The sequence below is a fragment of the Oncorhynchus gorbuscha genome, linkage group LG05, assembly GCF_021184085.1.
Source record: "Oncorhynchus gorbuscha isolate QuinsamMale2020 ecotype Even-year linkage group LG05, OgorEven_v1.0, whole genome shotgun sequence".
NCBI lineage: Eukaryota > Metazoa > Chordata > Actinopteri > Salmoniformes > Salmonidae > Oncorhynchus > Oncorhynchus gorbuscha.
Window position 1 is genome coordinate 59,276,653 of NC_060177.1, and position 12,912 is coordinate 59,289,564.

Here is a 12,912-nt window from a genome sequence, read left to right on the forward strand (position 1 = left end):
ATATCATCTTTATGCAACTTTACCATATCTTTCACATCACTTCTAGTAGTACACAATATATGGGAGCTTCTCAATTCTCAAATAAATACAATTTAAATGCCAATTTCCCCCTCAAATGTGCTAAAAGTTTATTAGAAAGACTTAGACATTACAAGAATGTTTTATTTCTTAATTTAAATTCAGCACAATACTTTAAAAATGGTGAGGATGCAGGCGCAGAGTGCGGATTCAATGTCCTATGATAAAACAAGTTATACCGAAATAAACATCTAAATGTCTAAATGTAATATTTCCATAGTTGTTTAAGAACCATTAATTTCATTATTGACAGTGAGAAACAGGTGACGACAGAAATTGATGACATGAAATGAAAGAAATTGGAAAATTTGCACACAGCTTCAAACAAGGCATTTCTGTGCATTATTAGCCATATTGTTACATTGTTCCTGATTGAACAGTCATGTGGCAAAGACTAGTTGCAATGGAGTGCAAAACCCCTGAGGTTTTCATGGTGACATATCCATTTACCCTTGTGGACAAAACAACAAAACATTCCGCTTTCATCAGGTTGGAGTGGATATATTTTCAGTATTGGCAGCAAAGGGCAACCAACCCTTCAGATGCAACAGACGAAAGCAGAACGGGGAGCTCATGCCACCTCATTTCTTGCCTTGCTTGGTGACCATGTTCCGTGGGGGTGTGACTGGACGGCTGCCATTTGGCTTCTTCTTCTCGGCTGGCTTCAAAATCTACAAGTGGAATGAATACAAGTAATCAAATTAAGATTATGTTTTGCCCACTGCAATAGTCTACACATTGTACAGTTTGACAAGACTGGTCATAACTTTAAAAGGACATTTCAACATTTGGTATCGCCAGCACCACTGCAACATGTGAAAACAGTGCATTTCTGTTTTGTAGTAAAAAAAATATAGGAAGATAAATGTTTCCAGTGACATCAACCAATTAGTAAGCAATGACTACACATAATTGGTTAAAATCACATGATGCACATCGATGTCGTCACTGGAAACATCTTCCTTTATCTTTTACTACAAAACATAGAAATGTGCCATTTTCACATATGTCGATGTTGAGGTGGTGCTGGAGATGAATATGAAGATGAAACATTTTGAAATTTCCCTTTAACATATACACTACAGTAGTAATACAATCACTGAGACATTTACATGCCTGTGTTAAGATGGAGCACATTCATGATTGAAATATCCCTCACCTGAAACGAGCACATGAGAGTCTCATCCACACTCATCATGGCACCAGCATTGTCAAACTCCCCGCAGTAGTTCGGTGCTGAGAATAAAGTCACAAGCTGTCGCTTTGCAAAGAACTCATAGCCGTCCTCCACAACCTACCGGAAAAGAGAGCATTGATTACAGTTCGGTTGAAATAAAAACAAATTCCACACCAGACTATCAGTACTGGGGCTGACCCCATTAAGTCGACTGGTCCATTGTTTGGTCAATATGCTGTTGGTCGACCAAGATTTTCTTTAGTCGAGCAGTGGCAAATAAATATAGTTTTTATGGCACACAAGACACCAGTCTGATTCAGGCCTGTTTGAGTGGACTAATCCATTTGAGGCTGTGGGGATGGCACACCAGTAGTACATTTACTGTTCTAATCCACAAGGGGTGGCAGGTAGCCTAGTGGTTAGAGGACTAGTAACCGAAAGGTTGTAAGATCGAATCCCAGAGCTGACAAGGTAAAAATCTGTCATTCTGCCCCTGAACAAGGTAGTTAACTCACTGTTCCTAGGCTGTCATTGAAAGTAAGAATTTATTCTTAACTGACTTGCCTAGTTAAATAAAGGTCAAATAAAAAATAAATAAAAAATGTTTGCCTAAGGTCATTTCTGTTAAATGCATTCAATATATTATTATTACAGTCTTACCGTTCTCGTTGTCAGAGTGGACACGTTGTTTGCAGAGCGCACAACCTAGGCTACGTTTGTGAGAAACAAGTTTTGGTTTATTTTATTACATTTACGAGTTGTCAATTTATTCTGTGTGTTTTGTTTGGAGTGCTCCTGTCAATCTTGAGTAAGGACCTAATTACGCATAGAAGTAGGCCTAGGCTACATGGCCTGCACGCAAATGTAGACCATTTGGGGATATGATACCATTTCTGATTGTCTTAACTCAGCATCACTGTGGAGCTTCTCAAAGTAATTTTTTCTTTGCCTCAAACAGCAAGTAAAAAAGTCTGTTTTTACATCCATTGAGAATGACAATAGTTCCTGGGAAAAACATTCCAGCTCTCTCCCTTTCGATAACCATGAAAGGGGGGGAAGAAAATGTCATGCCCTGATCCAGTGGAAACGTCATAAAATAGGCCTATCTGATTACTTCTTATCCCTGCAAAAATGGCCTACAACTACGTATCTGTCAGGAGTTCACTGGCTCTGGAAACTGAGGGCCCAGCATATTTTATACAATGTTGCAAATTTGCTAGCATGAGCTTAGGCTGGACCAAGTTAATACGCTATGCTTAGCCAATGTGATTTATAGAATATTTTTATAAAAATATTTTCTACCCTGCGAGCTGCAAAATTATTCTATTTGTTGGCTTTATGTAGGCTATTTTTACACATTGGCAATACAAGTTACTTTTAGATTTGTATCATTTTCATTTAGATATAATTTTGATTAACCACATGACATTGATTTTGAGATATGAAGAATATTATAAATTAAATGAAACTGTTCCACAAAAATGTGAATAAAAATGTGAATATAAAAATCATAACTGCCACGCACGCAGATCAGTAGAATTGGTATGATAACTTGGCACTCCCAAATGGAAAAGGAGGTGTTGCCTATTACCCACAAATTCAGAAGCATAAGGGCAGAATCTGCGAAGGACAGCAACGGGTCAGGAACAGGTTTTTTTCCTTCTGGTTAAGCTATATTTATCTCTGGCTCCCTCTTTATTTATTCGTCTTTTTTTAAATCAGTGTTTAAATCATCAGATAAGCTCAGTAGCCTACATATAGTTGATTTGATTAAAACATAGGGTGTGTCTATATGGAAAAATCAATTAAGAAAATTTAGACCAATTGATTGGTCAGATTTTTAAGAAATGTTTGTCGGAGACAGCCCTAATCAGCACTGATCGGACCACAACTTAATTTACAGGTTACTTCCAAAATAATATTAACACTTGAGTAAATGAAGGATACAAAGTATATTTAAAGCAGGTATGGTTCCTGAGTTAGAGATTCTCGTCACATATGTGCAGATTATGTGCACCACATCACTTCTCTCTCGGCCTGCAGTATGTGCATCTTGCCAGCTGACACTCAAATGGCGAGGGGCTGAAGCTTATTGTCTGGAACTCGAATTGCTACATGGCTGGCCCATGTGGGGGAAAATGTAGGGCAAATAGCACTGCAGTGTCCAGTAAAGAGTTGCTTTCAAACTAGGGATTTCGTGGCTAATTGAGGTAAAACAGTAATTATAAACTGCACACTGACACATCAGCACAAAGCATGAGGCTTAAAAAATACCTACTAGTTGCCAAAGTTCCGGAACATGTCTTTAAGCAATAAACATCATGCTTAGGGTCATGTATAGAAATGCTGGACAGGCTATTATTTTGGCTACCATGGCTATGCCCCCATAGGATGACAATGCCTCCATCCACAGGGTACGAGTGGTCACTGAATGGTTTGATGAGCATGAAAACCATATTCCATGACACTCTCAGCCACCAGATCTCAACCAATTGAACATTCTGGAGCGGTGCCTGAGACAGCGCTTTCCACCACCATCCACAAAACACCAAATTATTGAATTTCTTGTGGATGAATGGTCTCGCATCCCTCCAATAGAGAGTTACAGAATCTATGCCACGGTGCATTGAAGCTGTTCTGGCTCGTGGTGGCCCAACGCCCAATTAAGACACTTCATGTTGCCGTTTTATTTATTTTTGCAGTTACCAGTTTGTAGACAACATACCTGATGGGCGCGACAGATCAGATCCAAGTCATGTTTGTGCAGGAACTTTGCCACCACTTCTGATCCAAAGGTGAATGAGACGCCCCTGTCGTTCTCTCCCCAGCCAAGGACATCCTTGTCTGGATCAGACCAGAGCAGGTCACACAGGAGGCCCTGGTCAGGGACGTCGGTGGGCCGCATGACACGCCGGATCTGCTCCATGGACTGGAGGTCGGGTGACAACCCTGAGAGACACAGAAGAAGATTAATACAGATGAACAACCGGAATGAGGTCAATTCCAATCAGAACTTGTGTAAAAATTTCAAGGACAGGAAGAACAATTTGAATAAAAGCAAATAACATTCCTCAATATCATAGCAATGTCTTAGAGCAGTGGTCACCAACAGTCAAGGAATTCCTAGACAATCACCAAATCTATCAAATATATTATAAAGCCCTTTTACATCAGCCGACGTCACAAAGTGCTGTACAGAAACCCAGCCTAAAACCGCAAATAGCAAGCAATGCAGATGTAGAAGCATTTCTGTAGAAAAGCCAACAATAAAGCCTTGTACTCCTATTTATTGTTTAGCTGTTGGCGGTAGGTGCACTTAATTCTCTTAATTTATTTTAGGACAACTAAAAAGCAACATACCTCCATGGCAACAGAAGATCTTCTCATCAACAATGGCAGCGATAGGGAGGCAGTTAAAACAATCTGTAAATGTTTTCCAGAGCTTGATGTTGTACCTTCTTTTACCTAGAATAATAATAATAGCACGTTAGGATGATCATGAGCTAGGCAATGCATATGACAGGAATTTATAACAAAATGCTACCGACGTAGATACAAATGCCATACTTTGTCAAAGTGCAGGACTATAATTATTACAACATCCCCACACATCACTCACACTCATCATAGAATCCATATATTCTGTTGATGGAGGCACACTCATGGTTTCCCCTCAGCAGGAAGAAGTTCTCCGGGTATTTGATTTTGTAGGCTAGAAGCAGACAGATGGTCTCCAGAGACTGCTTCCCTCTGTCCACATAGTCTCCCAGAAATAGGTAGTTGCTCTCAGGAGGGAAGCCCCCATACTCAAACAGCCTCAGTAAGTCGTAATATTGCCCATGGATGTCACCTGCAGAAAACAAACAACTTCAAGATGTAGCTATAGTACACACAGCCCTCATTGAGTCTAAGGGGATAGAAGACCGTTTAACAGTTATTTTCACGAAATAGCGATGGTTACTCACCACAGACTTTGAGGGGGGCTTCAAGCTCCAGAAGGATAGGTTGGCTGAGAAAGATCTCCCTGGACTTGAGGCACAATCCTCGGATCTCATTCTCCTGCAGCTGCACATTCTTACCAGGTTTTGCTCCTCTGACTATAAAAAAGAAAACTCAGATTAATCTACAAGCAAATACATCTACCTAGTTTGCCGTCATGCTCATTGCCACCATATCTTGTTAATATCTTCTGGATAGGGGAGTGAGTGATGACAATCATATCAGATTACTCATGTTATTGACTTCATCTTTCCCTGACTGGGCAGATAGCTGGGACAGTGCCATGGACCATGTAGCTAGAGTAACGTTAGGCAACTAGCTAATTTGACTGAACATTTTGAAATGTGACGACCAGGACAAACTAATTAGTTTAGCTGGTTAACTAGCCGACTAAACTCAGTGGTGTAGTGGAGGGTATATGCAGGTACAGACCTTATACCCACTTTTATTGTGAGCATTGAGTATACTCACTTCTTAATCCCCACGATGCGTATCAGTGTAGTGGAGGTATACACTGTATCAATTAATAAGGATGCTGAACAGATCAGAATGTTTAGCTTAAAATGTTGATAAACTATCATCTTTCTATTAATTCATTTAGATTTTCTCCCCAATTTATCAAATTGGTAGTTACGATCTTGTCTCATCCCTACAACTCCCCAACAGGCTCGGGAAAGGCGAAGGTCGAAACATGCGTCCTCTGACACATGACCCGCCAAGCCGCTTCTTAATACACTGCTTACTTAACCTGGAAGCTAGCCGCAACAATGTGTCAGGGAAACACCGTTCGCCTGACGACCGAAGTCAGCTTGCAGGCACACAGTCAAAGCGTCGCTAGAGAACGATGAGCCAAGGAGAGCCGCCCAGCCAAACCCTTCCTTAACCTGGATGGCGCTGGGCCAATTGTGTTCCGCCCTATGGGGCTCCCGTTCACAGCTGGCTCGAACACCAGGCTGTAGTGATGCCTCAACACTGAGATGCAGTGCCTCAGACCACAGCGCCACTCGGGAGAGAAACTTATTTCTCACATTAAATGGCAGCAATGTGCACACGAAGGTAGGCCTATGCGCAAATGCTCCAGTTTCATGGAGAGATTTTGAAAGAGGGGATCTCTAAAGAAGCATCATCTATCATGTGTTGCTAATATGACTACGATAATGCCTTTGGCTGCTAGACAATGAAATTAAGTTAATTTGTAAAACAACAGAACAGCACACATGAGGAAGTCTTCATAAAATAATTGCCTCCACATTTCTATTGGTAGGACTTTGGCTATAGGCTCATTTGAAGCAAGGCATGCCTCATAAAATGAAGTCAAATGGCCAGGTTTCAATCAATTAAGGAACAGGAAAAATATAGGGATGCTTTCACTTCTCAATTAAATGTTAACTAGCCATAATGTAGCCTATGCCTATCTGGCAGAATTATATCATGATTATTTGCATCTGTCCAGTGGCCATTTGTTTCGCAAACACTGCGTACCAAACAGTGCCAAGTGCCTGCACAGTTGAATTAAAGAGCAATCTTAGATGTTTCCCAGACCTCAAAAGTAATCTCCTGATGTGGTTTAAGCATTGTTGTTGACTTACATCCAATTTGGTTGTTTTTCTATTAAAAAAGTGAGACCGAAAACCTGAAAAAATTATATCAGACTATTGACAGACTAATGTATTCATTTCAACAGTTGGCCTACTATTAGCATACTTGCAGAGTACAGCTTGGGTTGGTCGGCACAACCCAAAATAGATGGCATCATGAGGACGGAAAACGATGTGGATATATTGAAGCAACATCTCAAGACATCAGTCAGAAAGTTAAAGCTTGGTCGCAAATAGGTCTTCCAAATGGACAATGACCCAAAGTTGTGGCAAAATGGCTTAAGGACAACAAAGTCAAGGTAATGAGTGGCCATCACAAAGCCTTGACCTCAATCCCATAGAGAACTTGTAGGCAGAACTGAAAAAGTGTGTGAGAGCAAGGAGGCCTACAAACCTGACTCAGTTACACCAGCTCTGTCAGGAGGAACAGGACAAAAATTCACCTAACTTATTGTGGGAAGCTTGTGGAAGGGTACTTGAAGCATTTGACCCAAGTTAAACCATTTAAAGGCAATACTACCAAATACTAATTGAGTATATGTAAACTTTTGACCCACTGGGAATGCGATGAAAGAAATAAAACCTGAAATAAATCGTTCTCTATTATTCTGACATTTCACATTCTTAAAATAAAGTGGTGATTCTAACTGACCTAAGACAGAACATGTTTATTTGGATTAAATGTCAGGAATTGTGAAACTGAGTTTAAATGTATTTGGTTAAAGTATATGTAAACTTCCGACTTCAACTGTAAGTAGTGTTCACTGTCCGAAATTCTCCACAACTTTCCTTCATTGGGCGGGTCATTTGGGACATTTTTGGCAAAATTTGAGTATACCCACTTCTCCAGGCACCACTGACTAAACGATTTACGATGGACATTGTCCTGTGTAAATGCGGGCTATTTGGGTGCTGAAATCCGTCGTTTTTGTAGACTAGGCAGCCGATATTGGGCGCTAGATCTGCGCAATCAAAAATAATTAATGTGCCTGCCCAGTCGGTAATCAATACACTCATGTCCCCCGTGGACCGTCTCGTACAAAAGCACATTTAATTCCTTAACTAGCTTTAAATTGCTGCGCGTCGGAAAATAAACGGGACAAATATGTGTACAGTCTTAATAAAACGTATGCCTTTGACTTTGCAGCCTGAATGGAGAATGCTTTTGTACGAGATGGTCTAGGGGGGACACGAGTGCATTACCGGCTGAGCACATCAAAACAATAGTGCAGATCTAGCGCCCACTATCGGCTGCCTCGGTATAGTAAAAATAAATACGTAATTTTATTTGACATCGGAACTCGTCAGCCCATAATAGTCGCCGATCAACTCCATCGTAAATCGCGGAGTTGAGACGGCTAGCTGGTTAACTAGTTTGACGTTAAAAATGATCTAACTACTATGGCAACAACATCATGCACTAACGTTAACTAATAACTAACGTTAGCTAAAATATACAGTCTTACATGCGACATCAACAGCTAACGACGTTAGCTAGCTAAAACTAGCCTACAGTCATCTATCTTAACAAAGTGAACAGATAATATTACTGCAGCAATAACGTTACATTGGTGTAGACTCCTTACCTTCTAAAAGACGCTGGATGATACTGTCAATATTGAGTTTATCAACATCGGCCATGGCGACGCAGAAAAAAAGGCCTGAGTGAGCAGTGCAAAGTGCAAAATCTAGTGCTGGTTACTAGCTAAGTAACGTTAGCTACGATTAATTCGCTTCGCGAAATTACTGGTTCCAAAAACAAAAACGTGTAGAAATTATACCCTGTTATTGGTTATCTTACAACGTTATTCTATACCTTACAACCTACTTCAACATCTTTGTTTTAAACAAATTTCCCAAAACAACGCCTAATATTAGCCGTATATCGGGACAAAATCCACGTTAGCCGTTAGCAATGCCCTCTGATTCTTCTTTTTCTTCTGAGGTTTAATGGCGATTGGTATCCAATAAATGTTGCATTACCGCCACCTACTAGACTGGAGTATGACTCTCATGTACTTTGTTTAAAATAATAATAAATACCCTACCATCTAACCTTACACGAACTAAATACCCACCACCCACTATGTGAATATATCTAGTCCTACCTCAGGCCAACAGCCTAAAAGGACGGGACACCCTGTAACTCTTCTGACGTCAAGTCTCCTACACCCAAATACCTCTCTGAAACTGCCACCACAACCTACATTTTCTGCGACATCCCTGCAGTACAGTTGACAACCATTTCTATAAACGCTATAAAAAAATCAAATTTTACCGAAACATATCACTTCCCCTGATTCTACTTCTCTTTTGCATTTGTATTGGCGGATCACACATTTTGGCGGTGTATACATCGCCACCTACTGTACTGGAGTGTGAGGCGGCCTCCCTACTCATGCATTTCTGTTTTTCCGCCTACTGTTCTGGGTTGTGAATTCATTACACACATTATTACATGATTCATTTTTTTGGGTGACACAAAAAGGGAAGGGAAGGAAAGAAAAATTGCCCTACCAACTAACCCTACACCCATTAAAACCTCACCACTATTCCACTACTTGGCCCTATCTGATCCTACACCAGGCTGGCTGCCTGGGAGGACGGGACACTATCGTTCAACACACCTTGTAACTCCTCAGCAGTAAAATCTTGTACACCCAAGTACTTCTCTGCAGCGGCCACATCAACATCTATTTTGTGTGATTTACATTCCATTTCTGCGGTACAGATAACCATGCTTATGAATGCTAAGAAGCCAACCTTACTGAAGCACATGTTATTCCTATCACACATGGAACCTCTTCGGATCCTCGCCCTGGACCCATATTAATCTACTACTCTCATCACTGCCTCTGCATAGACACCTTCTGTGCTACTCTGACCATGGCAATCTTGACCCGCCCTCCTCTCACCAGAACTTCTAATCTCCAGCAACATGGGTACCCCTATACACTTAACAGACAGCTTTTTTCACTGATACTACACATTCTGTTGACTCATGCCCTTCTGCACACATATAGGAATCTCACTCCTACACACTGCTGCAGCATTACCATAAGCTTAGCACCTAAAACACCGTAATGGGTTTGGGACAAAACCTCTCACGAGATAACTGACACAGCTTGACTTGACTTTGTCCGGTAAAGACTCAGCATCAAAAATCAGCAGGACAGACAGTGTCTTCTCTTTTTCACCACGCTCTCTGCAACGCACGGTATGGCGGGCGTCACAGTCACCAGGAATCTTCTATTTCAGTTGATCCTCCTCAACACTTAACGCCTCTCCACTTATCACTCCTTTCAACGGCACCCTGCTCCGGAGAGCAAAGCAAGTCTCAGGTCTTGTCCCGAGGCATGTGGTGCGGAGCACCTGACCCCTTTGGACGAAAGACATACAAAAAAATCCTCACAAGTCCACCTCGAGTTACTTTCACCGATTCAACAGTCCCAAAACTCTTCTCCACCCATCCTGACACCACATATGGATCAGCCAGAAAGCAAAGATCCATTCTCTCCAAAAATCTCACTTCCACTTGACCAGAATCATCTTCATCGGGACGAGGCTGGACCTCAGCAGTCTTCAGTGCACATGACACCACATGTAATTTATATATATATATATATATATATATACACTGTATACATTTACATTTAACCAGGCAAGTCAGTTAAGAACAAATTCTTATTTACAATGATGGCCTACAACGGCCAAACCCAGACGACGCTGGGCCAATTGTGCTCCGCCCTATGGGACTCCCAATTATGGTCTGATAAGATACAGCCTGGATTTGAACCAGGGACTGTAGTGACGTCGCTTACACTGAGATGCAGTGCCTTCATGCACCCAGGACCCGCCTCGAGAGCCAAAATTCATCCTCACTCTCAACAGGTTCAATTTCTGAGCTACCAGAGTACGTTCTTTCTTTTTGAAAGCCTACTTGACGCCAATCTTCCTCACAACACCGCTTCCCTCTACGCTCAGCTCCTTTCCATCTTCCTTGCTGTCCATTCCACATCTCCACACTCTTTCCAGTCCTTCATCTGCTGTAGTAGAAAACGGTTAAAATGGTCTTGTATCTTGAATTTGCCACCATGTCACTTCACTCAAAAAACTCTACCAGGCGCCATTACTCCTCACGGCCCTAACCTACTCCACTTTTCTACTTCAAAGGAGTCTGCCAGCCAACCTTCTGGGTGGATTTGATGGCTGCTGCCATCTACTGTACTGGCCTAGAATATATCTAACCTTGCTAGGTGAGCCTCCCTGTGGCATCTGTGCCTTTCTGCTGCCATAGTGCCAGCCTCTTCCCCAAGTATTTCAGTCTCCAGTAGAACTTGACTCTCAATTAATATTTTATTACTGGGATTTTCCTCTTCCACAGAAAAACAGATTGTTTTATCTATTACCCAAGCTTAGTTTTATGATGGGGGAGCAGGTCATTCATGAAACAATACCAATAGGAATTTCTGATACCTCATCAATTGTAATTGACAATGAGTTTTTTTTATCAATATTTTTATTAATTGGTTTTGAAGGTTTACTGGTCCACATCTTTGTTCACAGGACAAAACATTAAGATTAAGATAATAATAGTAATAATAATGTATTACATTAGTAAAGTGCTTTTCATTTTACAAGAACAATCTCAAAGTGCATAAAATAAAAGATAATATTGATTTTTTTTAAAGTAAAAATATAACCACATCATAAAAGCAACAATCAAAGTCTAGGAGGAAGGGGAGGCCAGCCGATAAAGATGAGTCTTACTGTAAATCCTGCTTTAAAAGACCTAACAGTCTGAACAGCCATGAGATTGTCAGGAAGGGAGTTCCAAAGGCGTGGTGCACGAGAGGAAAAGGCACGGTCCCCCCTTGTTCTGAGCCGGGTCCTGGGTGCATGAAGCAATTTGGCGAGGCTTGACAGTAGGGTGCGTGAAGGTTCATAGGGGGAGTGTTGATCTGACAGGTCGGCAGGTCCGATACCATTTAGGGATTTGTGGACCAGGAGGAGAATTTTGGAGTGAACATCAATAGAGAAAAGGTTACACTAAATTGGACCCTTGTCATTAAATGTGAACATAATGTCCTTATTTTGCCCTGAAAACACACTTACCTGCAATGTTTCTGTTTCACCATACTCCAGAACACAGAACACTCAAGCTACTGCACCTCAGGCTCTCCCCTAGGAAGAAATGTAACATTCTCAGTGGCATTACATGGATGTTTTAATGTCATTCTCTGTAAACTTGTTAGTTGCCTTCACCCTTCTCTGTAGTCCAAGTCGTCTCATCTCTTTGGGTTATTAACAGTGGAGGGGATGGCTCAAATTGTGACTGTTAATTAACATGCTCTATACTGTGGCAATGGATACAACTGCCTTGGCTTTGAAAACCATTTACCCATGTTGTCCAGTAGGCAGTGCTAGCAGCTCATCTTTCAATGTGTCAAACCAAGTTGAACTTGGTCTTTGAAAAGGAGCCACTAATACAGTACATTTCTTCGGGTTCGTCTTCAATTTGATCATCTCTTCTACTCGACCTACTGCATTTGATACCCATGTAATAGAAGTGGACATCATCTGCATCTATTCCTGTACCTGTCAATATTGGTTGGTCACCATTCCCTGCACATGTACATAAAACAACTCAAAACATGACCAAATAGCATGTGTGCGCCTACTCGCTCAGGTGATTGATCGATAGGCTTGAGAATTCAATCTGTAAGCGCCGCATTGTTCAGTCAACCTTGGATGACAACATATTTACATAAACCACAGCCCAGTGGGATTATTGTGGCCACAACCCTGGCATGAAATTGTCTTCCATATCAACTCTGATTTGAATGTTGTTTCCAGATAAATCACAGCTAACTAAGATGTTATTATTTTCATATGAGGCTTGCATCTCATTGCCACCCTCGAGCCACCAATAAAACGCAATAATACTGAAACTTTTAATAAACTTCCTTCAGAATTCCCCCTAGGTGTTTTCTGTCTGGTATGAGTATATGACATTTCTCCCTTATATATGGTTTAGATTGTAATAAACTACAAGTTGCT

The 12,912-nt window shown here is 41.2% G+C and overlaps 1 protein-coding gene across 1 annotated transcript; it reads right to left on the reverse strand.

Moving 5' to 3' along the window:
* Nucleotides 1–103: 103 nt before the first annotated feature.
* On the reverse strand, nucleotides 104–9,095 carry LOC124036188 (serine/threonine-protein phosphatase PP1-gamma catalytic subunit A). The gene is made up of 7 exons (XM_046350429.1): nucleotides 8,439–9,095; nucleotides 5,221–5,352; nucleotides 4,875–5,105; nucleotides 4,616–4,720; nucleotides 3,981–4,204; nucleotides 1,238–1,372; nucleotides 104–749 (listed from the first exon to the last, which is right to left on the reverse strand). Exons 1-7 carry the CDS (start codon nucleotides 8,491–8,493, stop codon nucleotides 660–662), a joined length of 972 nt encoding a protein of 323 aa, XP_046206385.1. The 5' UTR covers nucleotides 8,494–9,095; the 3' UTR covers nucleotides 104–659.
* Nucleotides 9,096–12,912: the final 3,817 nt, after the last annotated feature.